Raw genomic sequence first — 15,356 nt, forward strand, 5'->3', positions numbered from 1 at the left:
CTTCGGGTAACCTGACAAGAAGATCATGAAATCGACCCGGTTGCTGAGGAGCGCTGTGCTCGACAAAACTTCGCAGACAGCTCATGTACCGTTCTTGTATCTGTTCTAATTCCAATGTACTTCCTCGTGCTAAGAAAGATAAGCGAAATTAGTTGAAATATGTGTTTGATATATTTCAGAAATTCGGGGCGTCAAATCATTATAACTGCAAATTACAACTGATGAAATGTTGCATATATCTGATTTAATTTTTCATTTCTTTCTATAAGTGAATTTCATCAATACGAGATGTTCATAAATCGATACATATAACCGAGAAGAACGTGATTCTACATAAAAAAATAAGTTGAAAATGTAGAATAAAATTTTGTCATATAAAACTTTGTTTTTAAGAAAATCAATTTTAAATATTCGCCAAGTGCGTGTGCACTTAACATGTCTCGATTTAATGCATTTCTAGACTAATATCTCTGTTAGTACTTATTGTATATTAACTTTCAAACACGTCCTTTGAGCACCTACTAATGATACACAGATGCGAATTGGGATTTGACATTTAATTGCAAGTCTCTCTTGAGGATTAAAACAAAAATTTCTTTAAAACTACTCTTTTCTGAGATATAGTTTTCTCATAAATCCGATAGTATCACTTAAATTTAATGGAAAAGCATATTTAACGTAATTGGGATAAACCGCGGTAACTATTTATGCGCAAGTGTCAGCAAATTTTCGTGGTACGAATTCACTAGTGTATTGTTTGAAGGTTAAATAAGAGAAATAAAAATAAGATATTTATATATTGTATGTCAAAAATTATTTTATAAATTGTTGAAAGTATTGATCATTCAAACAGGCAATTCTACTCTTCGAAGTAAATTTTTATGAATGTTATCTAATATGTTCTAGTACTTTAATTTATCCACTCGCCGGCGGGTATATTTAAAGTCAATTTTATGATTAAATCGTCACAAGTATTTATCCTCGCGGAATTTGTCGTTGCGAGACAATAGATATGTACGCACATATACCCGGATAGCCAAGTCTGCCAAAATCATATATTACTATTTGGGTGCTACATTAGTCCAGTAGAATTAGAATTTCAGCGGAAAAAAATTGTAAGCCAGCATTTCTCTGTATGAAAATCTTCGGAAGGCCATTGGAAAAAAATGCATGATGAGACTCGAGACTTGTGTAGGAAATATGCGAAAAAAAATCGAATAGTTGCAAAAAGCTTATTTTTCGCATATGAATCGAAAGATATTGTTTCTATGGAAAATTCAGTATGAAAAATGCAAGTATTCAAAATACAAAATAAGCAGCATTGTTAAAAAAAATCTATTTTTTTAACAACTCTGCTTTTATTTTAAACAAAAAGCTTTATTTTTTTTATTTGTAACAATGTTTTCTGATTTATTTTGTGTTTTTTGAGCAACAAAAAAAACATGTTTTAAACAAGAAAAAAAAAGTTTTTTTGTTTAAAATATGTTTTTTGTTGCTTAAACAAACAAAAACTATTATGTGAATATTTGAAGCTGTTGCCGTAAAAAATAATAGATAACTGAAAGAATCAGTTATACTTTTATTTATTATTATTTTTATTTTATATTACTGCTAATATGTTTCTTGTGTGAGTGTCATTAAGCGCTTTTCCAAAGTGTACGCGAATTCGTTATCGACCTTATTGATCCTGCGAATAAATCGGGTTGATAAATCAGGGGTACTGGTTCATACCATCCTGCAGCCATGCCTGACGTTATATTCTACCGAACAAAAACTCCGAAATTTATCTGAGGAAACCATTAAATATGTTAAGCCAATAACATATGGTGGCTTCCGCGTAACAATTTTGAAGGCATTGAACAAAAAACTAATCTAATTGAATATGAATATTGAGAATTGAGATTGAGATGTATAATCTGATCTTTTTTGAAAGTTTTTATGTTCATAGTTATTAGTAGAAAAACTACTGAATGTAGTTTATATTCTGTTAAAAGATTAACGAATTTTATTTTATTTTATATGTTTATAGTTTATATTTATGTAATATATAGTACTAGTAGTAATATATGTACATATAAATAAATAAAAAAATTTTTTACAACATATATATTATTTTTTGTTTCTCTTTTACAATTTCTTTTCCAAATCATATATTTTAATTGTAGTGTTTTTGAACAATTTTAAACAATAGTTTAAAATTGTTTAAAACAAAAGTGTTTTAAACATGTTTTAAATAAGCTGTTTTAAAATGTTTTGTTTAAAAGATAATAATCTTGAAAATAAGACGTGGAAAATTAAGATTGGTCTTTTAGTTAGTAGAAAAGTAGAAAAAAAGTAAAAACGATCGAAAAAAGCCTTTTCTTCACTCGTTTTCTGTTTATCGAAATTTAAACGCAAAGCTTTGAAATTCTCGTAAAATGTAGTCTTCGTGATAAAAAATCTAGCCTTAAACGAGCCTGAAATGTTCATTAGTTTTTGCAAAAAGCTATTCATTCACTAAAAACCTATCAGAAAATTTAATTTCTTCATCTTTGAGCAGTCGCACAGCAATTTACGGGTGATTTTTCTTCTGCAAGAGTTACACTATCACGTACACTTATTATTAGTAATAAAACGATTTTTTACAATTAAACTATTTTAAAATGACTTTGAAAAGTGGGTATCTTTTTTTTGTATAAAAAAATGGAATAATTCCGTTAATATGCTTCATGTCCAATAACTGTGTGAAGCATTTAATAGTTGATATTTTTCTACGAATTGACAAAAAATTACCCTCCGATTGTTAAGAGTCGAGAAAATAATTAAAAAAAGAATAATACTTTATTGTATTGCATGAGCTTATAAATTAGATTTACAATTAGTAGTACATATAGAAGTAGTAACGGTAAGAGCAAAATGCAAGCAAATGGCAAGGCGACAGCAATATTGCTGGATGTATAGCCTAACAAGTTATAAATTTGATTTGCATTGACAATGTTAATTAACTGTGAGATAAAATGAACTAAGCATCAGAAGAACGAAAGGAAGAAAGAGAAGAGGAAGATCTAACATCAGGAGGTAAGGAGTTATAGAATTTGGGCGCGGTGAAAGAGAAAGAGCATGAAATTTGACTAAGCGGTGAGCGAGAAAAGAGTCACTGTAACGAGTTACAGGTAATGAATTAGAGTGAAATTCGTAGTTAAAATGTAAAAGATTGTACGAAGATACGATAGAATATTGGAGCGTAGAACATTAAAAACCATGCAATACAGATGAAGGAAGTGCTGCTATATTTAGCCAGCCAGATCGTTTGAATGACGGAGTGATATGGTCAAATTTACGATTACCATACGCAAACCGCAGGCAACAGTTTTGCACGCGCTGAATGCAATTCAAGAGTTGATTAACTAGATACAATATATAGACAATATCAACATAATCAAATAAGGAAAGAACGAGTAATTGAGAGAGGTGAAGTTTTTGTGAGAATATGACGTAAGAATATGACGAAGTGGATACAAAAGACAAAGATATAAATAAGCTGCTCTACATTTAAGAGTGACCAAGAGGAATCAACATATAAACCAAGGATAAGAACAACAGAAGAAATGTCGAGGGGAATAAAGTGAAGAGAAATATTAAAGGATTGAACACGAGATAGTAGTACAGAGGAACCGGTAAGCAGATATTGGGATTTAGCGGGACTGATTTAACATCAGACCGTTGGATAGAGTCAGCGATGAGCTCAAGGTCATGATTTAAACAAACTGAAGCAACGATTGCAACGGAAGCAGAAAACTATTTCACGAGAAGAACATTATTTGCATATATGTATAGCCTCGCATCTAGCGGAAGAACAGCAAAGTCTGCAGCAAATATACTGAAGAATAGAGGATAGAGCAAGGATACCAAGGATAGAGGATTGAGGTATACCAGAGGACAAGGCGCGAGGGGACGAAAAGAGGATTGTAAATTACTACTTTTTGAGAACAATCAGAAAGGAAGGAACTGATAAGCGTCAAGTCAGAAAGGCCGTAAAAAGTCACTATGACTCTAATTTTTAAGATTAAGAGTTCCGTTTGATACCAATTTGTTAAGAAAGAATTGAATGAATTTGCTGTTAAAGAATTATTTTTGCTGCTAAAAAAGTTGTTTAAAACCATTGGAAAGTTGAGGAACGCGAGCGAGGCAACGCGCCGGGCGGAGTAGGCAAAGGCTGGTGGAGTGGGGAAGACCGGACCACTCGCGCGTATCCGATTTCATTAAAATTTGTTATGAACTTACATATTCTCAGCAATAAAAATTGACGTAGAAGCATGATTTTTTAAAAATCTGGGATAGCTCGACGAAATGTTAACAAATAGCTTAGCCAAATGTTTCGCAAAGTAATTGTAATCACGAAATTTTTAGTTTCTCGTTTTTTAGTTTCTCGAATTTTTAATTTCTTTGCTTATTATTAAAAAATCATGTTTGAATACGGAGTATACTTCAAAGAAACGTTGATTTTCAGCAAAGAATGTTCCCTATAAAGCATTGTAATTTTTTATTAAAATGTAAATCCATACAGCACCGATTGTTGCGGAAAATTTTCAGAAATGTTTCAACCTTTCACATCTCATATGCAACAATTCTGAAAGGATTCTGCAATATGTCATAAAATATGCAGTAAAGCGTTAACCTAGGCTTTAGAGGCTTGAGCCCTAGAGCACCGAAATGTCAGGGGCGCCTGGGGGCGCTACAATTTAAAAAGTAAATGTAAACCCAAGGTAAGCAACACTGTTTTATAATAACAATTGTCCCTGTTCCTAAACATATCATAATAGTAAAATAGATAAAAGGTCAAAGCTTCAGGCTTTCACCAGCAGATCTATTGTGTAACTCTTGACGAAAATTTCGTTATCGTTACAATACCGTAACGCAGTTTTTTTATCATAGTGAAAAAGCAGCGCAATGACGTTATAACGATAATGAAACTTGCGTTAAGAATAACAAAATAGTTCTGCAGCACTGTTTTGTAAGAACAATATGGTAATGATGTAGCAATATTGTATTTGATAGCAATAATAAAGAGTTTGGATAAATTACATGTTTTGTATTGAAAGTAGGCGTTTCTGAGGGGAACACTTAGAGATCACAAGCCCTTGGGCACAAATTTTGTTAACGCGACCTTGGACATCGCTGATACAATGATATACACAAGATCCTGAGGAGAGCATAATTGATAGTTCAAATTTTCCAATAGGATTTTATTATTCATATGTTGAAGACATTGTTGCAGCAATTTCTAATGTGGTTACAGATCAAATTTTACAATCTTTTAACTCGATTCACCTAAGAATGCAATTTACAATAGAAGTTGGAGGTGGTAATTTTTTAGACACAATCATTTTAATAAAAAAATGACAAAATAATGTTTGATTGGTATCGAAAACCGTCTTTCTCAGATAGATATTTGAACTTTTTTTGTCTAGACACTCGTAAAAAAAGGCGTTACCATGGGCATGGTTGACAGGGTGTTTCTTTTTCCTAATTCAGTTTTTCATCAAAAAAATTTTGAATTGATTATAAAAATCCTACTGAATAATGAGTATATCCTTTAGATTTTATTTTCAAACCATTTCAGAGAGACTTAAATATCACATAAACAATAAAGAAGAAGAGTTGATTAGGTTCATTATTCCGTACGTCAATAAAATTTCCGAGAAATTTAAGAAAATAATTAATGGCACAGTATCAAAGATTGCATTTTACAGCGTTAACAAACTGCGAAGTTTGATTAGAGTTCACAAAGATCCGTTACTAATCAGTGCACAAAGTAATGTGGTGTATAGGATAGCCTGCAAAGATTGTGAAGCCTCGTATGTGGGGCAAACAAGCAGGCAAATCAAGACACGTATCTGAACATCGTAATCGCTAGAAAAATGTCAATTAGCTCAGTGATCACAGACCATAGGTTACAACACGATCATGAATTTGATTAGGATAATGTGCGGATACTGGACAGAGAAAAAAATTTTAATAAAAGATTGACTTCCAAAATATTACACATTAAAATACAGAAAATGAGCTTAAATTTACAAACGGATATACAATTTTTTGACCATGCTTACTTCGGTTCTTGAAATCATTTAGTATGAATTTTGTTATGACTTAAAACATAACTTTGCTCCTGGTTAATTATGTATCAGTGATGACGTAACATTATTGTTGTCTTAGTAACCGACACGTCAACCATTTTTGTGAAATGAGACGCCTTGCACATAACCGAAATAATTATTCACATTTTTAATATTAATTTGACGAAGAATGTTTGTATATTCAATTTCGTAATGTACATTGATGACTATTAAATGTGATTGTATAAATTTGTTTGTGTGTGTGTGGAATGTAATGAGTGATTATCCGTACTCATTTCTGCACATACAAAGTTATTGACCGTTATTGCTTAATTCTGTAATGTTATTATAGTCTGTCTTGGAGCTTTCTTTGTTTTATCGGATTAGTTAACCATGATGGAACATAAGGAAATATTGCAGTAAAAGCGGATGGTTGGCATCAGGATTGCACGGATTGCAGAAGAGTTTAATATATAATTAATTTATTTCGTTGAAAATGACTTAAAACAAGACGAAACGCATACGAAATTGAATAGATGTCGAAGAAATAATATTATATATATTGAATATATCTACTATTATATTAGCGCATCAACTACTGCGCAGACTCCTACTTCCCTATATAATTTGTACTTTAATTTTTCATATGAAATGTTTTAACAGAAACGTTTCTAAAATATATCATATGCAATAAATTGAAAAATATATTTAAACAGAACGAAACAGAAGAAAAAATTATTATAATATTAAAATAGCTCCAAAATGTTTACTAAAAGTCATTTTTTATCACGATTCAGTTTAATGTCATTTTGATGTTATCATGAGTTATTTTACTTTAATTGCGAAAAACTTCGTATATGAATGGTATTATGTTGAAACTGGAAAGTGTAAGTGATTTTTTAATAATGATTATGTATATGTGCTTGTATATATAATATGATTAATTAATCAAAGTAGTTGGTGATATAATTATCATTTTTAAGAAATACAATATTTTAAGTTTATTTCAACAAGTTTTGTAATCTGTAAACAGATCACAAAATTCTTATTAAATTTTAAGTACATACTTCAGAAATGAAATTTAAATATATATTTAATTGTGTGTGTGTGTGTGTGTGTGTGTGTGTGTGTGTGTGTGTGTGTGTGTGTGTGTGTGATACTTAAATAATATTTAAATTTATTATGTCGACATAAAACTTTCGGTGCTGTAATAAGAAATAATAAAATGTTAAATACAACACTCCCTGTCTGCTTTCTTGTGATATATATACTCGATACATTACAAGTATATACTTGTATATCTAATAAAGATTAAAAATGTTTTATCTTTGCGACATACTTTTTGACCAATTATCATCTAGTGTTTTGTAAAAATGGATAATATTCCATTTGTCACATTGACTGATTCTAACTTATTTTTTATCAATATGCAACGTTGTTTTATCCCGATAAAAAGTTTTTCATGAATATGTATTGTATAAATATGTATAAACATATATAAATATTCATAAACATGTATAATCATATATGAAATATGTCTATACATGTGCATACATCCCTCTTTTTTTGGTAAAATTATTTTTTAATGTAATAGAAATAATAATAGTAATGTAAAAACATAAAAAAATAATTAAAGGGATAATTTTCGCATTGTTTTAGAAAAAAAAACAAATTAAAAAAAATGTAAAAAAATTACTTATGTAAAAATTAATTATATATAAAATTATACATAATTGTGCATGAGCTATAGGATAACTCCGGCATATACGCCGCACTTAACAAAAACTTAATTTATTAAGTATTATTTACTATTTTTAAGATAAATGAACTATATCAGTAAAAACTTTGTACACTGTCTATCACTATAAAAAAAATATTAGAAATCTGAAATACTTACTTTTCGTGTTAAAGAAGAACTTTTTGAAACCTCTGCTTTTTTGCCGTATATCCCATAGAGGTGGGATATATGGCTACTCATAGAAAGAGGGAGATATGTACAGCTGACGAGATATTAAAGGCCGTCAACCCTGGGCAAAATTTCGGCAGTATAAAAAGGGCCCCAAGTAATTGAAGAATTGACATTATCGACTTTTCATTATTGATATAAATTTGCTATTATATTAACATAAATGTTCCATAAATATACATACTTGTAAAGCTATAATATCCTACATATTACAGAAAAATTATAATTTTTTCTCTGCAGTTATTATCTTTATTGATAATTGTGCTATCTCTGTTGTTGCGCGCCGCCGCATCTCCTGTCATTGTGTTTTTTGTTCGTGTACAATTCGTAACAATTCTTTCTTCAATTTTTTTGGTGTTAATTTAATTTCTGAGGATTTAACATGCCAAAATGCGATAGGCGTTACTCACTCTTCCTTTAAGAAAGCGAATACACAAACATTAAAGAGTCACACGAGAAATTCGTAGTAATTCGCGATCATTATGTAACTTCTTTAAGGGAAAAAGATCGCTGCATAGAGCTTCAGGGGACTCATCTAATCCGTCACATTTGGTAGGATTTGTAGAAGCCTTGAGTGTCTTTTTAAATTTTCTTAAGCGACGCGAGACCCAGGCGAGGTACCGACGGATCTTAGGAAACCTGAGGGTCTATCTCCATCCGAGGACGCTGCGACGTTCTCGGATGAGCCTTGCGAGGCATCCATTACACATCTTAGGCAAACAGACGAGCAGATGATCCTTTCCTGTCGTAACAGCGAATCAGATATGTCTCCGGTTTGTCCAGCAGGTCCTTCTCCACCTCCGCACTTCAGACTGATAATGTCATTTCTATTATCTCTCCAGTGGCGATGATCCCTAAGAATGGTTAGAACGATGAAATAATGGCGACCGATCAGTCTCAGCACTACCAAGCAGAAGTAAGTTCAGGTCTCAAAGATGTATCAAGGAATAATCTCCTTATCAAACACGAGTCGAAGGGAGGCCTAGTCTTCCTTAATCCTCCGAAGATTAATTAAAAGATTTTACCCAATATGGGGGGATGTCATGGTTATCATCAGAGATAAGCATTAAATGCAATCGGCGCAACGGGGTGCATCACTAAATGCACTCAACTTGGGGATGTCAGTTTGCAGGTTTGAAATACGTGCATGCATCATCAGTGAGCAAGGCCGCTATCATTAAGATCGCTAAATGTTTTCGCCTATTGCCAGATCTACAATTTTGTTTTTCTCTAGCAAGACGAGCATTCATTATACTCTCGTTCAATTTTCTAGGAAAATCAGCATCTGACATAATCCTAATTGATAATTGTCTATTCGGCAACAATTTGGCAGAGGAGATTAATGCGGCACAGACCATCAAAGAAGTAGCTCATAAAATATCTAAAAAGGCGCAATTATCTAGTCAAAAGTTGACACAACCGGCGACTCATCGCTTCAAACAATTGAACTATTAGTCCCTTCAAGAGCCTCAAAGAAAGCAGGTAAATTTTAGGGTTCCTCGTTACAAGACTCCTGTGACTCGCCAATTGAGGAGAGGCTTCCATCACATCATCGCCGTCCCGATTCAGAGCCCAGTCCCGCCGCTAGAAACTGTTATATCAGTGGATCGCCTAGGCCTTTTTGCGGACCAGTAAAGGAAAATATCATCTAATCCCAAGGTACTTAAGATAGTAAGCGGCTACAACATTCATTTCGCGATAATGTCCCTCGCTCATTCTAATCTAAGAGAGTTTTTTTCTATAGAAAGTATTAAAAATTGAGATAAAGAGGTCAATCACTTATATCAGAGGAAAGTTATATTTAGTTCCCGCCCAGTTTGAAGCAGATCAATTTCTTCCTTTTTATTTAAAAAATCATCAAGAGGGTTACGATTTATCTTAGATTTTCAGATCAAGGATCGAATTTGAGTATCCTTCCTTCCCATTTAAAAATGAAGGATTAGCATTCTGTGCGTCATACATCTTCACCAAACTCATGCGTCCGATGGTTAAAATATTAAAGAAAAAGCTTCCAATCCGTTATTTACTTAGATGATCTCCTGCTTTTAAGTAAAACAAAGAAAGAATGCTAAGAGAATGTGATTGCATCATTAAGCTTGTTTGAAGAGCTTGGTTTCCTAAGTTATCTATTCTAAATCGTAGATTGTGCCTTTTACGGATTGTAAATATCTGGGTTTCATTTTTAACTTGCAATCTGTGGTCATTCCGCTAAACAGAAGATTTGAGCTTCTAGCCTTAATACAGGATATGTCACAAAGGTAACAATGCTCAATTAGGACGTGGCATGATAGGATTCCTGATCGCGATTTGTCCAACGATCATACGGAATTTCATATATGAAAAAATCCGAAAGGGAAAAGTTCTTAGCTCTCGAAACTAGTACTCTCGAAACAACTATAATGTATGGATGTCAATCCCTTCATACTTGAGAGACGATTTTGAATAGACTAATGTATTTTTCGATGATAATCAAACGAACGTAATCCGCCCAAACTCTTATATATACGAAATTTTCTCCGATGCGTTTCTGATAACAGGGAAGATTCTCTCTGAACAAATGAGAAGCTTCATGCAATAACCAGCATGCGCGTGATTGGTGATCGTCAGAGGAAAGTTTTCTTTACATCAACGTGTTAGATATTAAAAACTGCTTTTTATGTCCTCAAATCCTTCGCGATAAATCTTTAAAACTAATATCCTCCTTCGTATTGACAACACAACCACTCTTTAATATATAAACAGATTCGGTTGAATCCAATATCCTATTCAGTCAGACGTTACTAGGGATATTTAGAAGTAGTGCGAATCATGAAATATCTTTCTATTTACCTTTTACATGACTTCACTTGACAATTGTATTGTGCAGATTTCGAATCGAGGGTCTTAAGTATTGACATCGAATGGTTATCGAAACGCGCTTCAAATAAGTAGAAAAAGAATTTGACCCTTTCGAAATAGACTGTCGCGTCGGCGACCAATGCTGAAAACAAAACTATGTCTCCTGGCTTTTTCAGGTTCATGGATAAATGATGCCTCTATATTATTTTGGCACCAATTTCGTTTTTATGTCTTTCCTCCATTTATCCTAATTCCGAAAGTTCTGCGCAAAATTGTAGAGCAGGCCGTGAGAGCCTTGATGGCCTGCACAATCTTAGTTTCCCATGTATCTTATTAACTTCCAACCTATTCATACTGCCACCATCTCATGCTTGTTATTATCTTTTCTCAGGATTCTATATCCGAGATGGGGAAAAATTTTTTCCTGGTAGCAGGGAATTAATTATCAAGAAGTTTCAATTGCAGGCAGTCCTCTCAGCGACACTAGATACCATCATCGCATCACTGTTTCCAGCTACAATAAAACAATATTGTCGTCCACTACGCTCTTGACGAACGTTCTATTAGATCTCTCCTTTTCTCACTCTGAATTGACCAGTTTCGCATCTTTCTGACTCAGGAACTTCAATACTTTGACTCTTACTCATCTAGTCATCTCTAAACACTATACGTTCAGCAATCTCGCTTATTTCCGGAGATTCAATTGGCAATCACTCTCTTATCACATTTTCGTCAGTACTCTTAAACCACAGAAGTAATACAAATTCATTTGGGATCCAGCACTTCTGATTGCGGAATTGACAAAACTTTACCCGTACAATTCATTATTACTAGATATTTTAACTAGGAAATTGATTTTATTACTGGTCTTAAGATCAAATCAACGCGCTCAAACACTCGCGGCCATTAAGATTCAATATATCGTATTCTCTAAAGATAAGCTTCTTATTAGGACTCCTAATCCTCCAGCTAAGAATTCTGCGACAGAATCAGACGGCAGTTTAGCGAAACTGGTAATCGCACACTCCAGCACGAGCCCATGTCCGTGTGCTTGCCTTCGGCGCGTCGAGAGTGAACGAGACAGCGAGCATCTTCTCGCTCTAATCGCTTGTTTTTAACGAAACGTTTTGCTTTCTCGGCAATTTCGGCCGCTAGGCGTGTATATAGGGGCAACGGGCATTCTAAACATATAAGTTTTAATAAATTATAGTAATAGTATACCCCTCCCATTAATCCAGAATAGTATACATCATGTTAAAACGCAACAATTTACGAGATATTTAATTGTTTATGATTTTTCATGCGCGTTATATAGCTCCTTCATAAACTCGAGCAGTAAGAATACTTCACTAGAAGTAGAATTTTACCAGAAAAAAATTATAAACCAGCATTTCTCTTCATGAAAACCTTCGAAAGGCCATCAGAAAAAAATAGCATATGTTTGAGATTCAAGACTTGTGAAGAAAATATGCGAAAAAATCGAATAGTTCCAAAAAGCACGTTTTTCGCTTATAAAACGAAAGATATTGATTGTATAGAAAAATCGATATGAAAAATCTAAATATTCAAAATACCTACAAAATTAGATATGAAATATTAAAATCGATCTATTAAGTAGAAACAAATTAAAAAACACCAAAGAAAGCCATTTTTTCACTCGCTCTCTGTTCATTGAGATTTAAATGCAAAGAATTGAAATTCTCATAAAAGTAGTGACGAAAAAATCTAGCCCTAAACGAGCCTGAAATGTTCATTAGTTTTTGCAAAAAGTCATTTGTTAATTAAAAATCTGTTTACGGTAAATTTAATTTCTTCATCTTTGAGTAGTGGTATAGCAATTTACAGGCGTGATTTTTCTTCTTCAAGAGTTGCACGTACACTTAATAATAAAACGATTTCTTGCAGTTAAACTATTATAAAACGACTTTGAAAAGTGGATCTTTTTATTAAAAAAATGGAATAATTCCGTTAATATATGCATCATAAAATATACAAATAACCATATTCGATAACTGACATTTTTTTATGAATTTAAAAAAAAGGATTACCCTTTGATTATTAGGCGCCGAAATAACAATTTTTTTTTCAAAAAAATCACTGTGGCTTTAATTTTTAAGATTAAGAATTACATCTGGCACCAATTTGTCAAGGAAGAATTGAATTTGCTGTTAAAAAATTCTCGAATTTTTTGCAGTCGAAAAAGTTTGTTTAAAACCATTGGAAAGTTGTTAAAACCATTGAAAAACTAATGAACGCGAGCTGGGCGGAATGGGAAAAGCCGGCACGCAGTCGAGTAGAGAAGATCGGGCCGCTCGGCGACTTGCGCGTATCTTATTTCGTGCATTAAAATTTGCTAAATTTACATTTTCTCAACAATAAATTGATGTAGAAATATGATTTTTTTTACATCTGTGATAGCTCGACGAGATATAAACAAATAACTTAATCAAATGTTTCGCAAAATAATTGTAACCATAAAATTTTTACTTCTTTGTTCCTTGAATTTTTATTTTTCCGGTGTATTACTGAAAAATTACGTTCGACTACAATATATTTTGCAACTATCTTCAACAGTTGCACTAACATTTGGCAAATTACTTATTAATTATTTGTTTACATGTATTATATTTGCATCTGCAATTAAATTCAAACAATTTTCTACTGATCATTCCGTATATTTAATTGTCCAATTGGGCACATTTTACAGTATATTAAATAAAGAAAAATAACTCATATGTGTGTGACTTAAATTTGTTAATCAGACACGTATTATAGTCAGACGTACTTTTTTAGTAATACACCGGAAAAATAAAAATTCAATTCTCAAACGTGATTTTTTTTAGTAATAAATTGAAAAAATAAAAATTCAAGAAACAAAAAATAAAAATTTCATAGTTACAATTACATTGAGAAACATTTGGTTAAGCTATGTTTATATCTCGTCAAGCTATCTCAGGTTTAAAAAAAAAACATGATTTTTTTAAATTTGCTAAATTTACATTTTCTCAGCAATAAATTGATGTAAAAATTTATTGCTGAGAAAATGTAAGTTTAGCAAATTTTAACGTACGAAATGAGATACGCGTAAGTCGCCAAGCGGTCCGATCTTTCACACTCGACCGCGCGCCGGCTTCCCCCACTTCGCCTGGTGTGCTGCCTGGCTCGCGTTCCTTACCTTTCAATGATTTTAAATCAAACTTTTTCGGCAGCAAAAAATTCGAGAATTTTTTAACACAAATTCAATTCTTCCTTCACAAATTGGTACCAGAAAATTGGTACGGAAACTCTTAATCTTAAAAATTAGAGTCACAGTGATTTTTTGAAAAAAAAAAATTGTTATCTCTGATCCTAATAATCAACGAGTAACCTTTTCTTTAAATTCATAAAAAAATGTCAGTTATCGAATATGGTTATTTGCATATTTTATGATGCATATATTAACGGAATTATTCCATTTTTTTAATAAAAAGATCCACTTTTCAAAGTCGTTTTATAATAGTTTAACTGCAAGAAATCGTTTTATTATTAAGTGTACGTGCAACTCTTGAAGAAGAAAAATCACCCCTGTAAATTGCTATACCACTACTCAAAGATGAAGAAATTAAATTTACCGTAAACAGATTTTTAATTAACAAATGACTTTTTGCAAAAACTAATGAACATTTCACGCTCCTTTAGGGCTAAATTTTTTCGTCATTACGAGGGCTACATTTTACGAGAATTTCAAAGGTTTGCGTTTAAATCTCAATGAACAGAGAGCGAGTGAAGAAAGGCCTTTTTCAGTGATTTTTATTTTTTTTCTATTTAACTAATAGACCGATTTTAATGTTCCACGTCTCATTTTGTAGGTATTTCGAATACATTACTTACATTTTTTATACTAACTTTTTTCTATATAATCAATATCTTTCGTTTTGTAAGCGAAAAACATACTTTTTGCAATTATTCGATTTTATTTCACATATTTTCGTCACAAGTCTCGAGTCTCAAAATATACATATATAGGCATTTCTTTTCTGATGGCCTTCCAAAGATTTTCGTGAAGAGAAATGCTGTGATGGTTTATAATTTTTTTCCGGTAAAATTCTAATTCTATTGAACTATTCTTGCTACTCGAGTTTATGTGAAGGAGGTATAATATAACGCGCATGAAAAATCATGAATTAAATATCTCAAAAACTCTGGCGTTTTAACATGGTTTATACTATTCTCGATTGCCGAGAAAGCATTTTTGATCACGTGAAATAAGAGACTAGAGCGAGAATAACGGTTCGTTGTCTTATTTACTCTCGGCGCGTCAAAGGCGAGCACATATGTGTATGTGAGCTTATGCTTGTGTGTATGTTACAGCGTCGCATCACAATAAATGGCTGAACTACTACGATAAATATTATAGATATAAAAAAGTGACGTTTTGACGACGAAATTTATGTTTCAAATTTATGCCATTGCCATAC

At 32.4% G+C, this 15,356-nt stretch overlaps 1 protein-coding gene across 3 annotated transcripts in view; it reads right to left on the reverse strand.

Annotated features, from left to right (window-relative positions):
* Window positions 1-15,356, reverse strand: part of LOC108751510 (hormone receptor 4) — a 359,461-nt gene that overhangs the window by 2,460 nt on the left and 341,645 nt on the right. For all 3 annotated transcript variants that reach the window (XM_018491824.1, XM_018491905.1, XM_018491768.1), the window contains one exon: window positions 2-129. In XM_018491824.1, the coding sequence (XP_018347326.1) occupies window positions 2-129 (128 nt within the window). The remainder of the gene's footprint in view (window position 1; window positions 130-15,356) is intronic.

Source organism: Trachymyrmex septentrionalis, unplaced genomic scaffold, assembly GCF_001594115.1.
Source record: "Trachymyrmex septentrionalis isolate Tsep2-gDNA-1 unplaced genomic scaffold, Tsep1.0 scaffold1, whole genome shotgun sequence".
NCBI lineage: Eukaryota > Metazoa > Arthropoda > Insecta > Hymenoptera > Formicidae > Trachymyrmex > Trachymyrmex septentrionalis.